Source organism: Cyphellophora attinorum (genome assembly GCF_001299255.1).
Source record: "Cyphellophora attinorum strain CBS 131958 chromosome Unknown Contig5, whole genome shotgun sequence".
In the NCBI taxonomy this organism is placed as follows: domain Eukaryota; kingdom Fungi; phylum Ascomycota; class Eurotiomycetes; order Chaetothyriales; family Cyphellophoraceae; genus Cyphellophora; species Cyphellophora attinorum.
The window spans coordinates 780,057-798,201 of record NW_017253233.1 but is presented as its reverse complement, the minus strand read 5'-3'; the positions used below and the strand labels follow the sequence as shown (position 1 = coordinate 798,201).

Genomic DNA, 18,145 nt, shown 5'->3' with positions numbered 1-18,145 from the left:
CCGGTAAGTTACTAAACGAATCCTCTGGCCGCACAGTCGATCGCCTAGAGTGCGTTGATCTCGCACGACTACCCGACCCTGCATGAGAGGACGTCGTCGGAGCATGGCTGGACGCTCTAGATCGAGAAGCTGACGGGGCATGGCTGGGTGCCCTCGATCGAGAATTCGTTGGTGCATTGCCGTTACTTCCATGGTGAGAAGCTGTCGCAGCGTGACTGGATCTTCTAGAACCAGATGCTGTGCCAGCGCGCGAAGTCAGACGGCTCCAAACCGATCGTGTCGCACGAGAGTTTCCGCTGCCGCTCCGACCAGATCTCCTAGAGGCGTGACTGGCAGTCTCATGTCGAGAAGCTGCCTCAGAACGACGACTAACGTCATCTCGCCATTCCACCATTTGGCGCCTGGAGAGATTGGCGGTAGGAGCGATGCTCGGGGCAGCCGCGCTCCCGTCGTGGCTGGTGACTCGACTTGAGGTAGCGGTGCGCGCAGTGTTGCTGTAAGAGGATCCACCGTGCCGGCTAGATCTCTCAGCGCGGCGGGATGGGAGGAACCGACGCGCTGCTCGCATGAAAAAGTTTTGGTTGACTTGAACGTTGACATGTGTGCGAGGGACGTAGTGGCTGCGGCCATACGCACCCCAAGCGTCATCATAGTCATCACAATAGTCTTAGCAGTCGTAGCAATCGTAAGATGCGGGACAGGAGTCCACAAAGGTGACTCGCATTGCGAGTGATCGATGAGAACGGAGCGTCAAGCGTTTGGAGAACTCCTAATGAAGAATATGGCTTTAGACTCGATTGAACTTTCGGGGAGGCAATTCGAGTGTGCTTGAAGATGGCCAGACGTGTCCAAGTATGAGAGAGCTCGGTCTTATATACCGCTGCCTTGGGGATCCGGCCATCAGATCTTGACTGCTGCAAGGCTGTACTGGTGAGATATTTCAATCTGAATGTGAGCCCGCCCGCGGCTGTGTCTGAGGAAGGCATGCCGGAGTCGAGTCTCGCTGTCTGATGCAACGAATTGCGTTCGTACGGCATTGTTGCTGCGAGGTGACTCGAAGAGTCGAATGGGAGGACTAGGCCTAGTACTCATGCCGTGTTGTCATCGCCAGCATGGTCTTGGTGCCCCGCCGACGTGAAGCTACACCGAGCTGTGTACTAAGGCCATAGGGATTTGCACTACATCTAACGTGCACCTTGGAAGCCGTTAGAGAACAAAATGGTACTACGGTCGATGGCACTTGCCTTTCCATCGTGTTGCGTCAGTCGGCAAGATCGCCCGGCAAAGACTCTGCTCCAATCTTGCCCTCTAAGCCACAGCCCAACCAGTGGTTTCCGGCTATCCGCAAGAGCGTCGAAACCGCGGCCCGTTGGGAGTGCTTCGCTGCGCCTAGATGATGATCTAGAGGAGCCAGTGAGCGCGGGCGCAGCTATGCCGCCTCGGAATACTACAAGCGAGCCACGAATCGCCCACGTTGCAGTAATGAGCATGGAGCTTCGTGTCCCCATCGACGTGAATCGACTCGGTTGCATCGCAAAGAAGTTTCCTAGCCAAGACGGCCCGACTGAAACGGAGGTGTGATTTGGGAGCCGAGATACATGACCACCTCCTCACTGCATACTTACTTGAAGGCCTTTGGTGTCAAGCACCGTCAATGACAGTAGGATGGAGTCGTTACCTACCTGCTGAGTCCGGCTCAACCTTCCGACGTAGCCCCATCACTTGTCAACCACGACTCCACGTCCACTAGGCTCCTGCAGTGAACTGCGCCAAGAGAGCGGTGTCCTCAGTAGCGACGAAGCCTGGTGCCCTGTCGTTTGTAGTGACACGTTTTCCTTTTCCATGTTTGTTGGACATCAGAATCCCCCCGGCAGGAATGCAACTATCGACACAGATTTGTCCAGGCGCCCGATCGTCGTTGTCCTTCAATTGTGATTGCCGCGCCTCGTGTCTCGGACTCGCTGTCCTCTTTCGCATAGCTCCGTGATGGCCAGTGCACTCCATCAACATGCGCGTTGCGATGATGAGCAGCACTCAGCAGAAAACTTCCAATTGGTGTAGCAAACGAGAACCTTATAGACGATCCCATAGATGTCGTCCGCAGGCAAGTTTTTGGGGACGAAATGACGTCGATCTTTCAATGGTGTCTTATAAGCGAGACACTACAATCTCTTCTCCAGGCTTCGGCCACGAGAGCCGTCGATCTCGAGACAATCCTTGTCTCGCGTGCACAATGTCATCGAATCATTACCTCAAATTCCCCGAGACTCCCTTGTGGATCGACGGTCTAGCGTACGTTCAACGGTGCAAGAAACCTTGCGGAGCTGAGCTCAACAACGGCTTTCAGCCGTGATGCGTTCCAGGGAGGCATCATGTCTAAGCGAATCAGGTTCGCAAGGCGGCACCGATCGTGTGGTCGAGATTGCCTATAGAAGACTATAAAGTCCACGTGCTTGCTGCTATGCCAGCAGAGCCTTCAGCAACATATCGACGAACAACACAAGCTCAGCTACCACAGTAGTACTCAAGGAGTCCATTCTCAAGCACAATCTCACACTCCAGCCCTAAGCATGCGTTTCTCACTCTTTGGAGTCCTTGCCCTCAGCGGCCTCTCCATCGCCACCCCTACCATTGCAAAGAGGGCTGATGCTGTCAGCGTCCTGACGGACCTGAAGGCACAAGTCTTCACCTTTACCGGGGCTATCAGTATGTCCTCGCTACTCTGCTGTAACGTCGTGCTAACAGACACTAGATGCTACTCTGGCAACACTATCTCCAGACTCGTCCGCGGCAGACAAAGCGGCGGCTGTCCCAGAGGTCGGAGCTCAGATTACCTCCATCACATCTGCTGTCAACTCGGCCATTGCCGAATTGAACTCGCTTGCCGCGACACCCGAAAAGCGCTCACCTCTCAGCATTGACGCCATTGAAGCTCCAACATGGGAGAAGCGTCAGGAAGCAGCCATCATTGTTGCCGTACTGCTCGCTGCCATCTTCGTCGAAATCATTGCAACTCTCTTGGGCGCCATCGCGATTCTGGGCGGAGCTGTCCTTATCGTCTTCACCACTCCACTAACGGCCGCTCTTCCTTTGCTCATCCTGGCTGTTGAAGCTCTGCTGAACGTCGTGCTTGGTGGTGTAACTGTTCTGTTGGATACATTGCTTACGACGTTGGCTCTTGCGCTTGCCGGCGCATTGGGAGGACTGTAAGCCTAGATGGATTATCGGAGAACGCTGTCTTTTGAGGTCTGAACGAGTTTGTTGGTTGTGTGCTCTGGAAGTAGCGGAGTCAGAGTAATCATGATGCCAAAAGTTGTTTCACACAGGCAGTCGTTTGTCATTGCAGCAGGACAGAGAGGCAGCATCGGTTGAGACTCAGGCTTTGCAACAGTCGAATCTTGTGATATCTCGTCGTGGACAACTTGGGGACTGGAATGTCAGCAAAGGCAGCCGGCTTCTTGTCACTTGAGCAAGCTGTGATTGTTCAGCTTTACTTCACTTGTATCTGTGAAGGTCGCAAGGCCTCAAACATGAACTAGCGTTTTGGGCATACATTTTCTTCTGTCAACCTGCTCAGCGACCGTCGCTGCTTATCTCGCAACGAAACTATTCATTTGATCTTCGTCATCCACTGGCTCCCAACGCTACGACTCCAGATGGACTCCGAGGCGTTGCGGGATGCATTGAAGTCGGGCGCGTACAGCGACTTCACAATCACTTGCAAAGGAGAGCGATGGCCCGTCCACGAGGTTGTCTTGTCCTCACTTCTCATTTCTTCAAGCTCTGCTCAGAAATGATTGTCAGGTATGTTGTTGCAATCGCCTGTCGCATACTGTATAGTTGCTCACCACGATCTAAGGAAACCCGCAACGGATCCGTTGAGCTCCCTGATGACGATCCCCAAATGATTTCGAAGCTGGTTGAGTACATCTACACCAATGACTTCGAAGTCTTCATCACTGGCCCAGATGTGGTCGCTGCCAAAGTGCCAAACGGAGACATGTCGGACGACGACGTAACATTCAGCCAGGTCCTCCACGCCTTTCAGTCACTCAGCGACAGCGAGACCATGGAACAAGTCACTCGGACATTCACAAGATTCATCCGGCTTGTGGATGCTTATCTGATTGCCGATAAGTTTGGGCTCCCCAAGCTTCGGAGCAGGTCAATGGACGGTCTGCGCGAGCACGACTTTCAGTCGTTCTACGTGCACACAGACTTTGCGACAGTGGTCGAGCGCGTACTTGAAAGCACGACTGCAGGCTGCGAGCTCAGACTGTTCACCGTCAAGACATGTATCAATGTTTCGCATATGATCGACGAGTCTATACGCGATCGATGGAATGTTGCAAAGATTGTGACAAACCACGAGCCCATGGCATGGGCAGTTGGGTCCAGAGAACATACAGTCAACAGCGCACATTGTGTTGACGATTGGGAAGTTCGGGGACGAAAGGCTTCTTCGTGATGGGCACGATGGCACGCATGTACGGATTGCAACACTGCGACACAGGGAATGACTGCCACGAGAACAGGTAAAAGGACACTCCATCCAGACCACGCTTCACAGAAGTTTCGCACTAAGCGAGAAGCCACCATCAAGCTATCCATCAGACCTGTAGGACATGCTAAGAGGCGCCTGCGCAGGATGCATTGAAATGTGCCGGAGTTGACCGGACAGGTCAATGCAGCAAAAGTCGGGTTTGACTAGTGCAGTCTGCCATCAGAGTAAGTTACTCAGACTTCGCATCGACATGCTTCGTCACTAGAGGCTCAGAGCGGACAGCGGAGGACTTGAGCGCAATAGAGTACGTACTATACGCTCGGGCCGTGACCACAAATAACATTTCAACTTGAACGGAATCGGCGTTATGAGCAACTCATTGCAGTTTTGCATTGTGCCATTCGTGACCCACATGTCCACCGCCAACATGACACGGCACTCCAATAAATCCATAGGTCAGCGGCTATGCAAGCGTTATCAAGCGGCAAGGACGCTCCCCGCGCCCACGCAGCTTCTCGAAAGATACCCGCCAGAAACTTCCTGATCGAATCCCGATTATTCAACTCAATCCTGCTTTTCCATGCCGACCACAGCTTCACTCTCGCCAGGCACGCTCTCTTTCTTGACCTTCTTCTCCCCCAACCCCAACTCAACCTCACCCCTCAACACTTTCAGCACCCGCAACATCCTCTGCTCCCTCCTCAACCTCTCCCCACCAACATCCCAACAAACATTCAACACCGCCATCGCCGCCACCAACACATACACATCCCCACCCTTGACCCCCCTCCACCACCCTCTCTTCACCCCAACCTTCCACAAACTATCCACACTCGTCCGCGCCGCATACATACTATTCGCATATCCCGCACTACTGTTCCCCTCCACAATCTGAAACAGCCCGCCAAGGAAACCACCCAACACGAACCGGAACTGCGGCAGGAATTTCCTCGGGAAAATCTGCTGGAAGAGGCAGATACTCGCCCAACTGACCCCGATCGCACCTGTGAGGGCCGTCGTGGTGCGGAAGATCTGCTGGCTGAGTTTGTTCAGCTGCGGTAGGAGGTTGTTCTGCGCCGGGAGGAACTTCTGAGGGCTCATGACGACGCTGAGGGCGCCGTAGTAGATGGTGAAGAAGCGGAGGAGGGAGGGGAACGACAGGAGCGTCTGGCGGAGGTAGGCGATGAAGCAGGATGTTTGGGACGGGTGGATGAGGGCGCAGGAGAGGTTGGTGAGAGAAGGATGGGCGCGGGATGTGATTGGGTTGATGATCGGGTTGATGCTTGGTGGAAGGGTCGACGAGGGGGACTTTGCGTTGGGTCGAAGGATGGGGGAGATAAAGGGCGGCCAGTTCAGGCGGGCCATTTCGGCGATGGAGTCGACGATTTGGTTTGTGGTGGGCCAGGCGACTTTGGGTGAGAGGTTGGTGGGGCGTCGTTGGACGTATTCGGGCGTGTTGGCGAGGATCAGGTTGGAGTAGGCTTCTGGGAAGCAGTCGCGGTCGAAGACGAAGGCATGTAGGAGTTGACCTTGGGCGAGGGCGAAGATGGCCCAGTGGCCGAAGGGGTTGTTGCGGGTCAGGCCACGAGCCGAGAGGACGTCGTAGAGCACTTCGAGGGCGCGCCAGCCGACGTAGATGGCGATAGTGACGCGGGGTTGATCGGATGGGCAGATTCCGAAGGAGAGGCCAGAGAGACTAGCGCCGATGGCGGGCGTCAATTTCGAAGTGAGGATAGCGTAGAGCTTTGGCCAGCGCTCCCGGATGTTCTGGACTTTCTCATGAAGGAGCTGAAGGCGTAGCTTGGAGAACAGACGGTAGAGTGTGCGGTGGAAGAACAGCAGACTCGCGAGTGACAGAGCAAATCGTGACGGCGATGCTACGATTGGCTTCCTAAGCTGGACCGGTCGGCCAGATTTGCGCTGAGTGCGGAGCGAGACAGCGTTGAGTGTGGAGGCCACGAGTTTGAGCGACAGGGAGGTCGCTGCATAGACGCGTGACGCGGCTCGGAACGAGGCCAGGTTGAAGTTGTCTCGCTGCGCAGACTGCGAGTCATATTCGTCAGGCTTGCGGATCTTATCCGAGAAGTGGTCGCGCAGAAACGTGGTGAGCAACTGTTGCTCGCGAGGGCTCAGAACAAGCCTCATCGGCGTTGAAGCAGCCATGCTGGCGACTTCTGCGGTTGCAGAGGTGGCTACTTGGATTTTATTCGTTTGGAGTAGGCGTTAGACACGTAGCTTGACCAAAGCCCGCCCACCTGGCGCGAAGAGGTCGTCTTTTCGTGAGATGCCGAGGCTTGTGGTGCTCAGTCGTGCACGTGTTTTGTCACCTCAAGTTGGCGTTCCCGACAGCTTTATGAACGCGCTCAAAGAATGTAGAGTTATCGAAGAAGTAAGCTCGGCTACATTGCGTGGAGCTCGAATTCCTAAGACGGTATTTTGCGAAGAAGTGGTGAGTCGAGTCAAGGTCGTCCTGACGCCTGCAAGGCAGCCATTAGGCCCCACCTCATATCCGGGGAAGAGACGCTAGTGCTCTCCCGGATGCCTCATGCTGGACTAAAAGCACCTATTGAACTTCAACGTCAGATCGACGCAGCATCGCAGTCCTGCTGAACATCGAGTATTGTCCATCCGGACGAAAGCCAGCCATGCGGACCCTCATACCGCTTCTCATCGCCCTCTTCCTCCTAGCCACCACCACACTCGCCGCTCAGTCCGCAACATCCTTCTGCAAATGCGTCTGCGCCGGAAACAGCACCATCATCGCCCTGAACCCACGCTCCTCCACTTCCAAGACCCAGCACTCCTCCCTGAAGTTGTCCCGCTCCCTCACACCTCGCGACGAAGACTCAGAAACAGAACAACAACGACAAGACCAACAAAAACACCACACCCCAACCTGCGCAGACTGCAACCGTGCCTTCTGCCTCGACCAGGGCGTCAAGATCTGTGAGGATGTGAAGGAGGAGGAGATCTTTGCGAGCTGTTTTCGTGTGTTTTCTTTCTCTCCTTTCGTTTACGGTAAGATTGCTGACGCAGTCCGAACAGAGCGCGATTCCCTTAAAGACGAACTCGTCGTAATTTTGTTTCTGGCATGCACGGGCGGCCTGTTAGGGTGGGCGCTGATGAAGCCATTTGTGCTTAGATTTAGAGATGGAGGTGTGGCGGGGTTGGCTCTGCCTACGAGTTCGGGCATGAGCGGCAGGGGTGTAGGGGCAGATGCGGTGGGTTCTACAGGCCGTGAAAGGACAGGCCGAGGAGCAGGAACAGCTTTCCGGGGGAATGGTCACGATCTAGAAGATGATGAGGAGCCTTTACGGCCAATATGACAGTAGTGGGCACGATATCATGATTTAGAAGGACTTTTTCATTTTGGTGTGGGTATCTCGTTATGCTGGCTTCCATGATTCGTGAACGGTCATTTGCATGTTTCCCATTCTTCCTCCATCTGTGCCTTGGAGGTATTGTCAGACTTGCTAACAGAGTCTCTGACCTGATTCACCTCGAAAGACTATGCCGCGACCCGACCAGCATCCTTACCGCGAATCAAACTCTCGCGTGGTCAGTGTGCTTTGAGCAAGCGGTCTGGGGCGACGCCGAACAGCTGAGTTTGATGGATGACTTGAGCGTCGGAGGCGAGGTCGTTCCTTGAGCCTCGGCGTTGGACTTCCTGTGGACTTGCGGCAACCTGCTAGCTTGGGAAGCCTTCGCTTGCTTCCTCGAATTCGACGCTGCTATTCACGACAGACAAGCCGTGGTTTGTCATAGGGTCACAGCGCTAGCGCAAAGGTGTTCGCAGGAGGGTGCAGTGGCAATGATGAAGCGCCTCAACGCTGCGGAGCGAAGAAACCGACAAAATCTCGAGTCAGCCGGCCGTTGATAACAGCCTCCTTCCACCCAACCACTTCCCAGATGTCCGAATTGGCCGACCGATGCTTGCTTGATAGGGGATGGTTGTTCAGCAACTTGACCCTGCGAACCTCCCGCTCTGCCACCACATTCGCCAACAGTGTGCTTCCGGCTTCGCCATAGGCCGCCTTCGATTGCTCGTGCCACTGCGCTAAGTCGCCGTAGTCTACGTTCAACAGAATACGGGAGATGGCTGTCCCCGGCGCATGAAAAGACGTGGTCTGAAGCAGGGCGGGCTCTGTAGTCGAAGGAGATATGTCTGCAGTGGCTGGCATAGAGCCAAACACCATTGATCTGAGCTTGGGGTTGTGCTTGGTTCGAGTCTCATCGAGCGAGCCGAAACGTGAAGCAAGAGATGACACGGACGCTGTGTCTAGGTTGGTCTTGCTTGGATCGATGCTGGTCGCAATGAATGCCAGCGCCAAAGACTTCCACTGTCTGGCCAGACCAGCCCAATCAATATCGGCGTCCAGGAACTCAGGATCTGAACCGGATGTAAGGAATTCCGTCTGCTTGAGGAGGCCTTCGACGACATCCCAGTCCATCACTTCAGACAGCAGCTTAGCAGCGCGGTTGGTGACGTGCTCTATGCCGAGAAGCAGACCTGATACCCAATAAGACAAGATGTATAGCAACATGGCAGATCGATCAACCTGTGATCCGGAGGAAACGCGCGGCTGGACCAAGGCTTCGGCTGTAAGGATGGCGTCGGAGTAGAGGAATCGCAGAGCAGCTCGAAAGCGTCGGGCATAATGAAGATGGGCGTCGAAAACGTCAGCACGCGCGCTGCTGTGGTGGGTCTGCGCTCTAGAATTTCTCTTAGACGCGGGCTCCTGATGAGGATCGTACTGTGCGCATACACGATGGGTGGTTGAGAATGTCTGGGGTTGAGAAAGATCGAGTAATCAGCCCAAGCTTTGGTATAGCTGAGTTGTAAAAGATGGTCTGCTAGCGAGATGAACGGTGCTGGTTCATTTTGTGCGAAGGACAAACTTGCGCTTACACCATTCGGCTGCGCTGATTGCGGTGAAGTAGCAGAGGCAGGACCCGTATGTTCGTGACTAGCATAGCCTTCGTCCGACCCGACTGTGTAGCCATTCTGCACCGTTCGACTGGGCTGCGTCAGCTCATCAGGGAACGTGGCTCGGCCATCGATTTCGGTCGGCAGTGTCGCATGGTCGGAGGTGTCTGCAGCAGACACAGCTCTACTGCCTTGTTCCGACACACTTGCTCGCGGCGAAGCTCGAGAGATGGTATTCGAAACATCGCCAGAGACGTCATCAGAGACTGCTTCAGGATGACTGGTATGGGTCACAGGATTGTCTCCAACCAGCTCGTGCTCAGACTGGTCTCCAGCGCGTCCTCCCAGCTCGTGAGGTGCCTCTGACTCCTCTGTAGAGTCTTGTGTACTCCGTTCGGTAGTTTGGGGGTCGTCGGCGGCATTGGGGCCAACATCCGCAGCTTTGGCTGATGCCTCGGCAGGAGCTTCATTCAGAAATTCTGGCGCATTCTGACTTCGGGTGGCCTCTATGTTGTCCGGGTCAGACTGCGTCGGAGGAAGTGGCCGAGATAGGGCAGGCAGCTCGGAGACACTGTTCTGTGCAGGGGTCGAAGATGCAGGCTGTCTGGTAGCTTGAGTTTTGTACTTGTTCTTCAGTCCGGGTAGTGATTGAGGCAGCGCTGGCTGGACCACTCCTACCGGCCACCGTCTGGCGATACCCGGCGCCTGTCGGGATAATTCAGGCGCCATGAGGCTTGCCGGCTGCTAGGTCAAACCAGATGATCATCAGTTCAGACCCTGGTCGACGACATGGAGGTCAATATGTAATAGGGTACACAGATCAGTCTCAGGCCTGTTCCCTTTCGGATTGCCTCATTAAGTCCGCATAGACTACAGACCTTGCATGCCACAACCCACGAAATGATTGACTTGCGGACAATGGATTGAAATCTAAGGTAGACGAGGTACTTGCGCAGTGCAGTTACAACTTGAATTTGTGGCAATTGCGGGGGACCTCTCCGAGTCATCGGCTCTTGCTCTTGGCGTGGAGAAGTTTTGATGTGCAGTCAATTCAGAGGATCTTACGCCACGGACAGAAATCTATATGACTTGACGACCAGTCTTCTGCTAATGACGCAGGGGGTTCTAATGGTACAAGACACAGCCCGACACTGGGTCTATGTTTGGTCGTCTCAGTACGAGGTCAGCATCGACGAGGATGCGTTATAGCCATCTTGGCATACTGAAATGCTCAGCCCAAACAGTGGCATTCAGCGAAGCCGTTGCCAAGATATGAGTGCTCGAGCTGCGGTGAGAGCAATCGAAGCTACATGTCAATGGAAAATCGCTGCAGCAACGTGTGGACAAGGCAGTCCTGGCGCAAGAATGCCATCGGGTTTCGCTTCTGCTTGTGGTGGGTGTTTGCCTCGTTTGTTGCGTTGAGACATCTGAAGCGTCACTTCGACGCTCCGAATTGGCTTGTCAGTCCCCATACCCGTCGAACCTGCGGATATCCCGTCCGACTGGTTTGCATGCTCGGCATGCAATTGTCGATGAGGCTACGACTACGATGATAGCTCATGATGATCACTACACAACATGCTCAGATCCCGTAGTCGGCCCAGAAATGATACCCGCAGAGTAATCACGCGACATTTCGACGCTTTCATTCTGCAATCTTGCGTGCGGATGTCATGTGGTCATAAGCTCCAGGAATGAGATTGCAACCAGTCTGCCTGATGAATCCTGGGGCGCGGCGGGGTCTGCAGCGCTGAAAGTCTATACACCATATGCTCGCGGTTGACATCGAACTTTGCCTGCGGCTCATTTCCAAGCACACGAATGGTGGCTGAAGGCCTACATATGGCAATCTGCAAAGTTGATGCATGTCTAATTGACATCAATGCAAAAGCTCATACGATCTCTGCAGAACGCGATTTTTGAGGTTCTCAAGGTGATGAATGCCGAACAGTAACCAAGAAAGGAATAATCTTGTCGCGTTCAAGACTCTGTGTCAGCGTACTCGGGACATAATGACATAACAACTGGGTTCGGAGAGTGGTCAAGCGAGATTGATCGGCTCGTCCGCAAACATTTCTACGATCTTCCTCGCTTGACTTGCGATTGCTTCATTTGGCGTTCTGGTGGTTCAGATTCGGGCGACTGACGCTGCTTACCATCTCCAAGATGCGTGAGCCTCAGGCCTGTCAGGCCATCGCTGTTCAGTGGCGCAACGTGATTGAGCCACAAGTCAGGAGGGGCTTTCGCAGAGTTTGAGGCTCGAGAGATTGCCTTCAGCCTTTTTGCATTCCCACGCGGCAAATCACCCCGATGTTGGTGGGTCATCTGTCCCATCAAGGCATAGTCAGGTACCAGTTCAGGGGTTGCTTTTGTTAGCGTCTTCTCTTCCGACTCCCCTTTAACGACCGTCGCGCTATCTTCACACATCAACCCTGAAAGTCGTTTCACGATAGCCTTGGCTATTCACTGTCTGCGCCAAAGAACATCGAGATTTCATCGCGTCCGCTGCGCTTAGGTCCATCGTCGCAGAACCTTCTTCCTACCCGAGCAAGCGAGACCCAGTTCTGCCACGAGTTGAGGGACTCGCTCGGTTCCGACGTTTCGACCGGCGATATCACACAGAATATGCAAACATCGCACAGTTCACTTTGATGCGCGGTTCTCAGCGGCAAGAATAGCACATGCTGTGGGAAGCGGATCGAGCAAACAACGAATCGGACACATGCGACCGCAGCTGCAAGCATCATCAACTGCAGTATGCCGTTCTTCGAATCCCTATCCATGTACCTTGGAATACCCTTGGACGTGATTCTGTCAGCGGTAAGTGCTAACTTCACTTTTCCGATTTTCTCTCATTTGCTGCCCGATGCGCGCATACTCCCATCTGCTTGCCTTCCGGAAACGGGCCTTGTCCCAGGGCCTGTACAACATTCAAGCCCCTATTCTGTACCCGAGACTTCACCACGATGCTCAATGAGTTGTCTATTGAAGGCAGTGAGCTCGCTCTCACATTGTCGTTGTCATTATTTGTATGTACGGTGCGAGTACAAGGCATAGACTCGGTATATACAAGTCCATTCTCCACCACGGCGCACCAGCAGAACCTTCGGTAAATTACCTGATGGCACGTATACGGCATCATCTTAGCTGCCGTTAGTCAAACCTCCAACGTGGCGGATCCGCGTTCCATATCCCCGTCAGTTTTCGAGGTCCACGTCTTTCACGCGTCCCCTCTATGCCCAACTGGGAGTCTACACGCCCAAAATCTACCCTTGTACCTGCATCTTTGGACTCTCCTGCACGAGGATCTTCCTCTTGTTCCTGCTCCAGTTCGCTCACACATTTCCTGCAGTTCGCAATCATGCTCTGATTTTGAGTCCTCGACGTTGAGCATCCTGGCTCTTTCCACTCGTTCATTTCGAATTTCAATTTCAGCAACCCACCAAGACGTAGGCTCGGCGCCTTGCCTATCGCTCAGTATCGATCACCGCGTGCTCGACCACATCAAATACTTTCACCGTCTTCGACCTTTACCGTTGCTACCGCGAGCAACGCCTGTCATAATTACTTCAACCCCCGGCTCCGCGTCCCAGATAATTTACCTGGCCGAGAGAAACCTTGCTGCCTTTTAGTAATATTTGTTGTTCGACTGCGACAGTCCACAAGTGCATGCTCATGGTCTGACGAAGGAGCGCATTGAACTTCGTCTCGATCCTAGAAGTACATGGCCTCGAGGCGCTAGCTAGCCTTCTGCGATAGACAGTCGATCGGCGACGGCGCTTCACTGGAGGTGGCCACAGAAGAACCCTCGCTATGGGTGTCTTCACGAAAAGCCGCAAGGCCAACAAAGAGAATGTCGATCCATTCGGGCCCGATGCCTCAACCGCGAGCTCTAAAATGTCCCGCAGTCTGAAGCGGAAGAACAAGAATGCGCCTGAACCCAAGCCGGAGTTCAACATAGCGGCGGCACTACCGACCACAAACGACTTCAGGACAAGTCTGCTCATGCCTGGGTTGTCGGCCCGTTTTAGTATGTTGAAAGAGCAGGACGACCCTAACTCAATACTGGGCAAGGCTAGCGACGACAGTGTGCTGTTTCCCAAGAGGGCGTCACGACTCAACTTGTTCAACCACAACCCGTTGACGGACATCGCGGAGACTGAGTCAATCCGCTCTGTGCCAAAACCATTCGCCCGTGGCGAGCGGTCATCGTCGTATTCCGACGCAGGTTATGCTAGCGATGATGGAGGCAGCGTAATGAATAGATCTCGTCCTGGTGAAGGAAATAACCTGTTCGGTGGTCGGCAGAAGGTGTACCACGTTGGTAACGGGGCAGAGACAGCCAATCCAGGCAAGGCTCGGTACCTGTACGAAGACGATGTACGGCAGTCGCCTTATCAGCAGTACAAAGCTGCCAAATCTCGAGATGCACTGGATAAGTCCACCTGGCCGGAAAACGATAATGCCCCGAGAGCATCGGAAGAGGCTGATACTGTCAACTCACCAGCGACGGCATTTAGTAAGAACCGAGGCACACAATCTTCCACTAACTCTGGCCCATCAAATCGAAGAACATCGACTGCTGCAACATCTGTAGCAACATGCGACTCGCCAATTCCTCGACAGAACAGCAATCACGCGCCCTCGAAGCTACGAACCTCAGATGGATTTGAAGCTAATGGCGTTACGCGCAATGCGTCTTCCGATTCGAGGAAAGCGTTTCCACCGCCAAAGGATGCTGCTGATCAACCTCCAATGCCTTTATCGCAGCCTCGAAGTGCGGTTGGGCTCAACGAGAGATATGTGACCCGTAGTCCCATGTTCTCCACACAAGCTTTTCGAGCCAATAGTCCACCTCCTGTCGGCCAAGCGATTACATCCCTCGACAACGGCGTTCAAGAACTTTCTAAAGGCGCCCAATTACAGACCAGAAGATATCAGACGGCATCGCCTACGAACCAAGCATTCGATGAAGATGGAGATCAGGTCTACAGCAGCAATCTGCAACCCAATGATCGTGGCAAGGCAACCGCGATGGGTTTGTTCAACCGTCCGAGGCAGCAGTACGATGAGCAACAATTCTTGCAGCGTCAGCAGCAGATGCACGAGGAACGCTCGGCCTCGAGAGCCCAAGGTCACGACAAAGATAGTAGAACTACTTCGACAGAGGTCAAGTCTCCGGTGATGAGCCGGACCAGTGATGCAGCAAAGACGAGCGATCGTGCATCACAAGAGTCTCGAACCACTAATGGTAGCTTTCGTTCTCCTTACGGAAGCGGTCTAAGGAAGCTGAGCTCTCCCGAAAAAGCAGCACCATCTGCGATCGGTGCAGCTGGGGAGCGTAGCGTCAAGGATCGAGTCGAATCACTGATTAGACGTAACAATGCAGAACTGACAGCGATGGAGCACAAACGCTCGCCGCCTCAAGTGCAAGAGTCGCCTAAGCGGACGAATGACACTGCGAAGTCAGACCAGTCTCAGAGCACCTTCATCAACCGATTCGACAGCAGTGATGATGAGGATGATGATGAGGTGGCTGCTCCACCTGCACGCTTCTCTCGACCTCGGATAGCCCCCGAGGACGTGCATCCAGCGCTTCGCGATGGCTTACAGGACTTCGATTTCGGCGAGCAAGTCTCTCCTCGACTTCCACCCGGCCACGCAGACAACAGCCCAGGGCAACCCGCGCTGTCACTGAAACCATCTAGTCCTGCATCGAAGCCGATGGGCGATGACTCTCCTACGCTCGGACCTAATGGTCTCGGTCTTAGTGGCATGATCAGAACGCATCTGCGACACGACAGCGATCGTTCTTCTATCTATCCTCAGTCACCAGCATCCGAATCGCAATTTCACTTCTCGCGGACGCCACGAGAAATGTCAATGGTATCAACATCGAACACGATCAACACAATCAACACAATCAACCCACCCGCAAGTGTTCATAGTGATCCGTGGGAGTTCGACAACGCTCAGCGGAACAGCAGAAGAAGTGCGGCTGCATCAAGTCATCACTCCGGGCATGGTGCGAACAATGCGGACATCACACCAAGCACAACACCATTACCTCCAACGATGTCCCAAAAGGCCCAGCAAATTCTTGGTCATGCGGCTGCGCAGCGACAACAAGAAGCAAGCTCGAAAGCGCAGAAAATATTGGGCGAAGAAGCCCCTCGACTCTCGCAAGGATCCAACCACTCTGCACGGATGGCTCTTTCACCTCGTATGCCCTTGTCGCCCCGCTTCCAGCAGGAGTCGCTGCCTCAGCCAGAGACAGCGGTCGATGTCAACAGCTCCAATGAGACCGTGGCTTCAGCCCCATGGCAGAGCGAGAACGAGCACAGCGACTATCATGAGCATAATCGCAACGTATCCACAGACACGCAGAAGGAACGCCAAGCCTTTGATGAGGACCTCGCCGAACGTCGACGGAAGATCCAAGAAGGCCTGAAGGCCGCTGCAGAACGCGACCGATCGCAGTCGCCAGCTGCGACAAGACGATCCAACGACCATCATCGACAGCCCTACGAGCGAAGCGGATCTGCTCAAGGCTTTTCTTCGGGTTTGCGCCATAAAACTAGTCGTGGGCAGATGGCAGCCGCTGAATATGGCAACAAAGCTATGAAGATGTTGGGTCTAAACAGCGGAGGTCCGGATTATCATCCGCAGCAACGACCGCATCCCAGACGCTACGACAGCAGTGACAACGAGTATGATGACGGTCCACCGCGAGACCAGCGAGGCCATCGTGCTCCTCACTACAATCGCCCTCCACCAGCTGCTAGCCAAGCATATGCTGCTGGGCGCCGTACACCGCACGAAAATCATAGTAGTGGTCGCCGCACACCCGGTCCAAGTGATGGACGTCGGACTCCTGGTCCGCATGATGGCCGGAATACACCCTATGCCAATTCTTCCAACGAAGATTTCGATCGAGCTCGTCAGCAACCAGCTACGCCCAACTCGCAGCGAGGCTATGGACGGGACCGAGCCGGTTCTGAAGCAGCTCAGCGCTCGCAGAGTCGACAGCGCCACTATCGCAGCGACGATGACGGTCACGGACCTCAGCGTCCAGAAATGAGACATGCAGGTTCCTCGCCGTCGCCGCCCCATGGTCGACGTCGAGGCCCAGACGACGGCCGCCCCCCTGTTGGATACGAGCGATCGCCGTCAACAACCCCAGGCTCGGGTAGGAACCGAAGCAACAGCCGGCCAGGTCCGCCACCTCAGGGATACTTCGATGGCAAAGCACCTCCGACGCCGCGTCTTAATGACGGTCCAATGCCTTCGCCAGCAGGCTTGCCAATATCACCACACCCTCACGTGATCGGCGCTGCCTCGCCTGCTCTCGGTCCTGCACATAGTAACGGCAACGTGGGTGCGCCATCACCACTCCTCAACCCAGGCCGTCCATCACCTCGCCCTCCGATGCAAAGCCCAGCCCTCGCAACCGGCGCACCATCTCCATTCCTCAACCCAGGCCCAACGCCGTACAGCGCGCAAACCTCACCGGCCTTCCCACCACCCACCTCTCCACTACCAATACCAAACCCATCCTCCGCCCTCGCCACTGCTCCAGCTATCAACGGCCGCTCCACTCCCGACCTCTTCGCCAACAACGGCCGCGCTACCCCAACAAATGGCTCATCTGCGCCCTTACAGCCAAACGGAGGCCGACCACGCCGCATGACCGTCAACAAAAACATGATCTCGGAACCAACCTTCATCTCCTCCACTAGCAGCGTCCCACTCGTCGGCCTGCCGCACGCTAGGGTCGACGGCAGCGCAACTGCTCCACCTACCTTGCCAGCGATGAATCCTCGCCGACGAGGCGGCACGCCGACCAACGAAAATGGCAGTGCTGCCACGAGCGCCGCGAACACGCCTTTGGCAACACCACTCGGCATGGCAGTGCCATCTGCCGCCGGAGGGTTCGGTCCCGGGATGGGCAAGTCGGTTTCCGCTACCAATTCGCCTGCGCTAGGAAATACGCCTACAGCCGCGACTTTCGATTCCATCTTTCACGGAAAGTCAGGCGCTGTCGGCAGTGGGCCAATGGGACCGCCACCACCGAAGAACTCCGGTCGCAATCGTCTCCGCAAGATCAGCTCTGAGGGTGGTGGTATGGCGAGTCGAGCACGCCAGCAGGCGGTCTGGGCGGAGAGAGAGCGGGAGGACCGATTGACGCCGCGGGATGGCGAGGGCACGGGGTTTCCGTTCCCGAATAAGAGTGCGACGAATTTGGGACTGGGAAGGAGTGCGACGGCGGGTGGTGCTGGGACGGGGAGGATGGGGGCCGAGGAGGGAGGGATGTTCTGATCCTCCAATGCGCGAATTAACCTGGAGTGTCCGCATTAACTCTTCGTCGGGTTTCTCTGGCGGCTCTCAACGTTGTGGCTCATTCCCAGCGCTCACCACTTTTCCTTGTTTATGCAACGCAAACGCCATATGCACGACAATTTTCTTCTATGTCTATGGGAAGACAAATATTGGATACACTATACCACACGACAACGGCCCACGCAAGAGGGGCGGCAGAGGAGGGAGAGGAAGAGATATATACATACGGCTTGCGAGAGCCGAAGAAGCCGAGTACTTTGGACAGAAGAGCTGGGCAGAAGGAGCAATGTACGACCACGTTTGCTTTTCTTTTCGCGTCTTTATCATGTACGACTACCGACTACCAACAGCTTCGCAATGTGGTTCAGCGGCTC

The 18,145-nt window shown here is 54.8% G+C and overlaps 6 protein-coding genes across 6 annotated transcripts; 4 read left to right on the top strand and 2 right to left on the bottom strand.

Moving 5' to 3' along the window:
• Positions 1–2,570: 2,570 nt before the first annotated feature.
• Positions 2,571–3,210, top strand: AB675_6958 (uncharacterized protein; the record flags this gene model as incomplete). The annotated part of the gene is made up of 2 exons (XM_018147288.1): positions 2,571–2,706; positions 2,753–3,210. 2 exons carry the CDS (start codon positions 2,571–2,573, stop codon positions 3,208–3,210), a joined length of 594 nt encoding a protein of 197 aa, XP_018003553.1.
• A 694-nt stretch (positions 3,211–3,904) lies between these two features.
• AB675_6957 (uncharacterized protein) lies at positions 3,905–4,468 on the top strand (the record flags this gene model as incomplete). The annotated part of the gene is made up of 1 exon (XM_018147287.1): positions 3,905–4,468. One exon carries the CDS (start codon positions 3,905–3,907, stop codon positions 4,466–4,468), a length of 564 nt encoding a protein of 187 aa, XP_018003274.1.
• A 600-nt stretch (positions 4,469–5,068) lies between these two features.
• AB675_6956 (uncharacterized protein) lies at positions 5,069–6,667 on the bottom strand (the record flags this gene model as incomplete). The annotated part of the gene is made up of 1 exon (XM_018147286.1): positions 5,069–6,667. One exon carries the CDS (start codon positions 6,665–6,667, stop codon positions 5,069–5,071), a length of 1,599 nt encoding a protein of 532 aa, XP_018003148.1.
• Positions 6,668–7,149: 482 nt separating this feature from the next.
• Positions 7,150–7,830, top strand: AB675_6955 (uncharacterized protein; the record flags this gene model as incomplete). Its single annotated transcript, XM_018147285.1, has 2 exons — positions 7,150–7,492; positions 7,550–7,830. 2 exons carry the CDS (start codon positions 7,150–7,152, stop codon positions 7,828–7,830), a joined length of 624 nt encoding a protein of 207 aa, XP_018003450.1.
• A 498-nt stretch (positions 7,831–8,328) lies between these two features.
• On the bottom strand, positions 8,329–10,160 carry AB675_6954 (uncharacterized protein; the record flags this gene model as incomplete). The annotated part of the gene is made up of 2 exons (XM_018147284.1): positions 8,329–9,217; positions 9,271–10,160. The coding sequence occupies 2 exons, from the start codon at positions 10,158–10,160 to the stop codon at positions 8,329–8,331; spliced, it is 1,779 nt and encodes a 592-aa protein (XP_018003343.1).
• Positions 10,161–13,244: 3,084 nt separating this feature from the next.
• Positions 13,245–17,750, top strand: AB675_6953 (uncharacterized protein; the record flags this gene model as incomplete). The annotated part of the gene is made up of 1 exon (XM_018147283.1): positions 13,245–17,750. One exon carries the CDS (start codon positions 13,245–13,247, stop codon positions 17,748–17,750), a length of 4,506 nt encoding a protein of 1,501 aa, XP_018003184.1.
• Between the last annotated feature and the right edge of the window lie 395 nt (positions 17,751–18,145).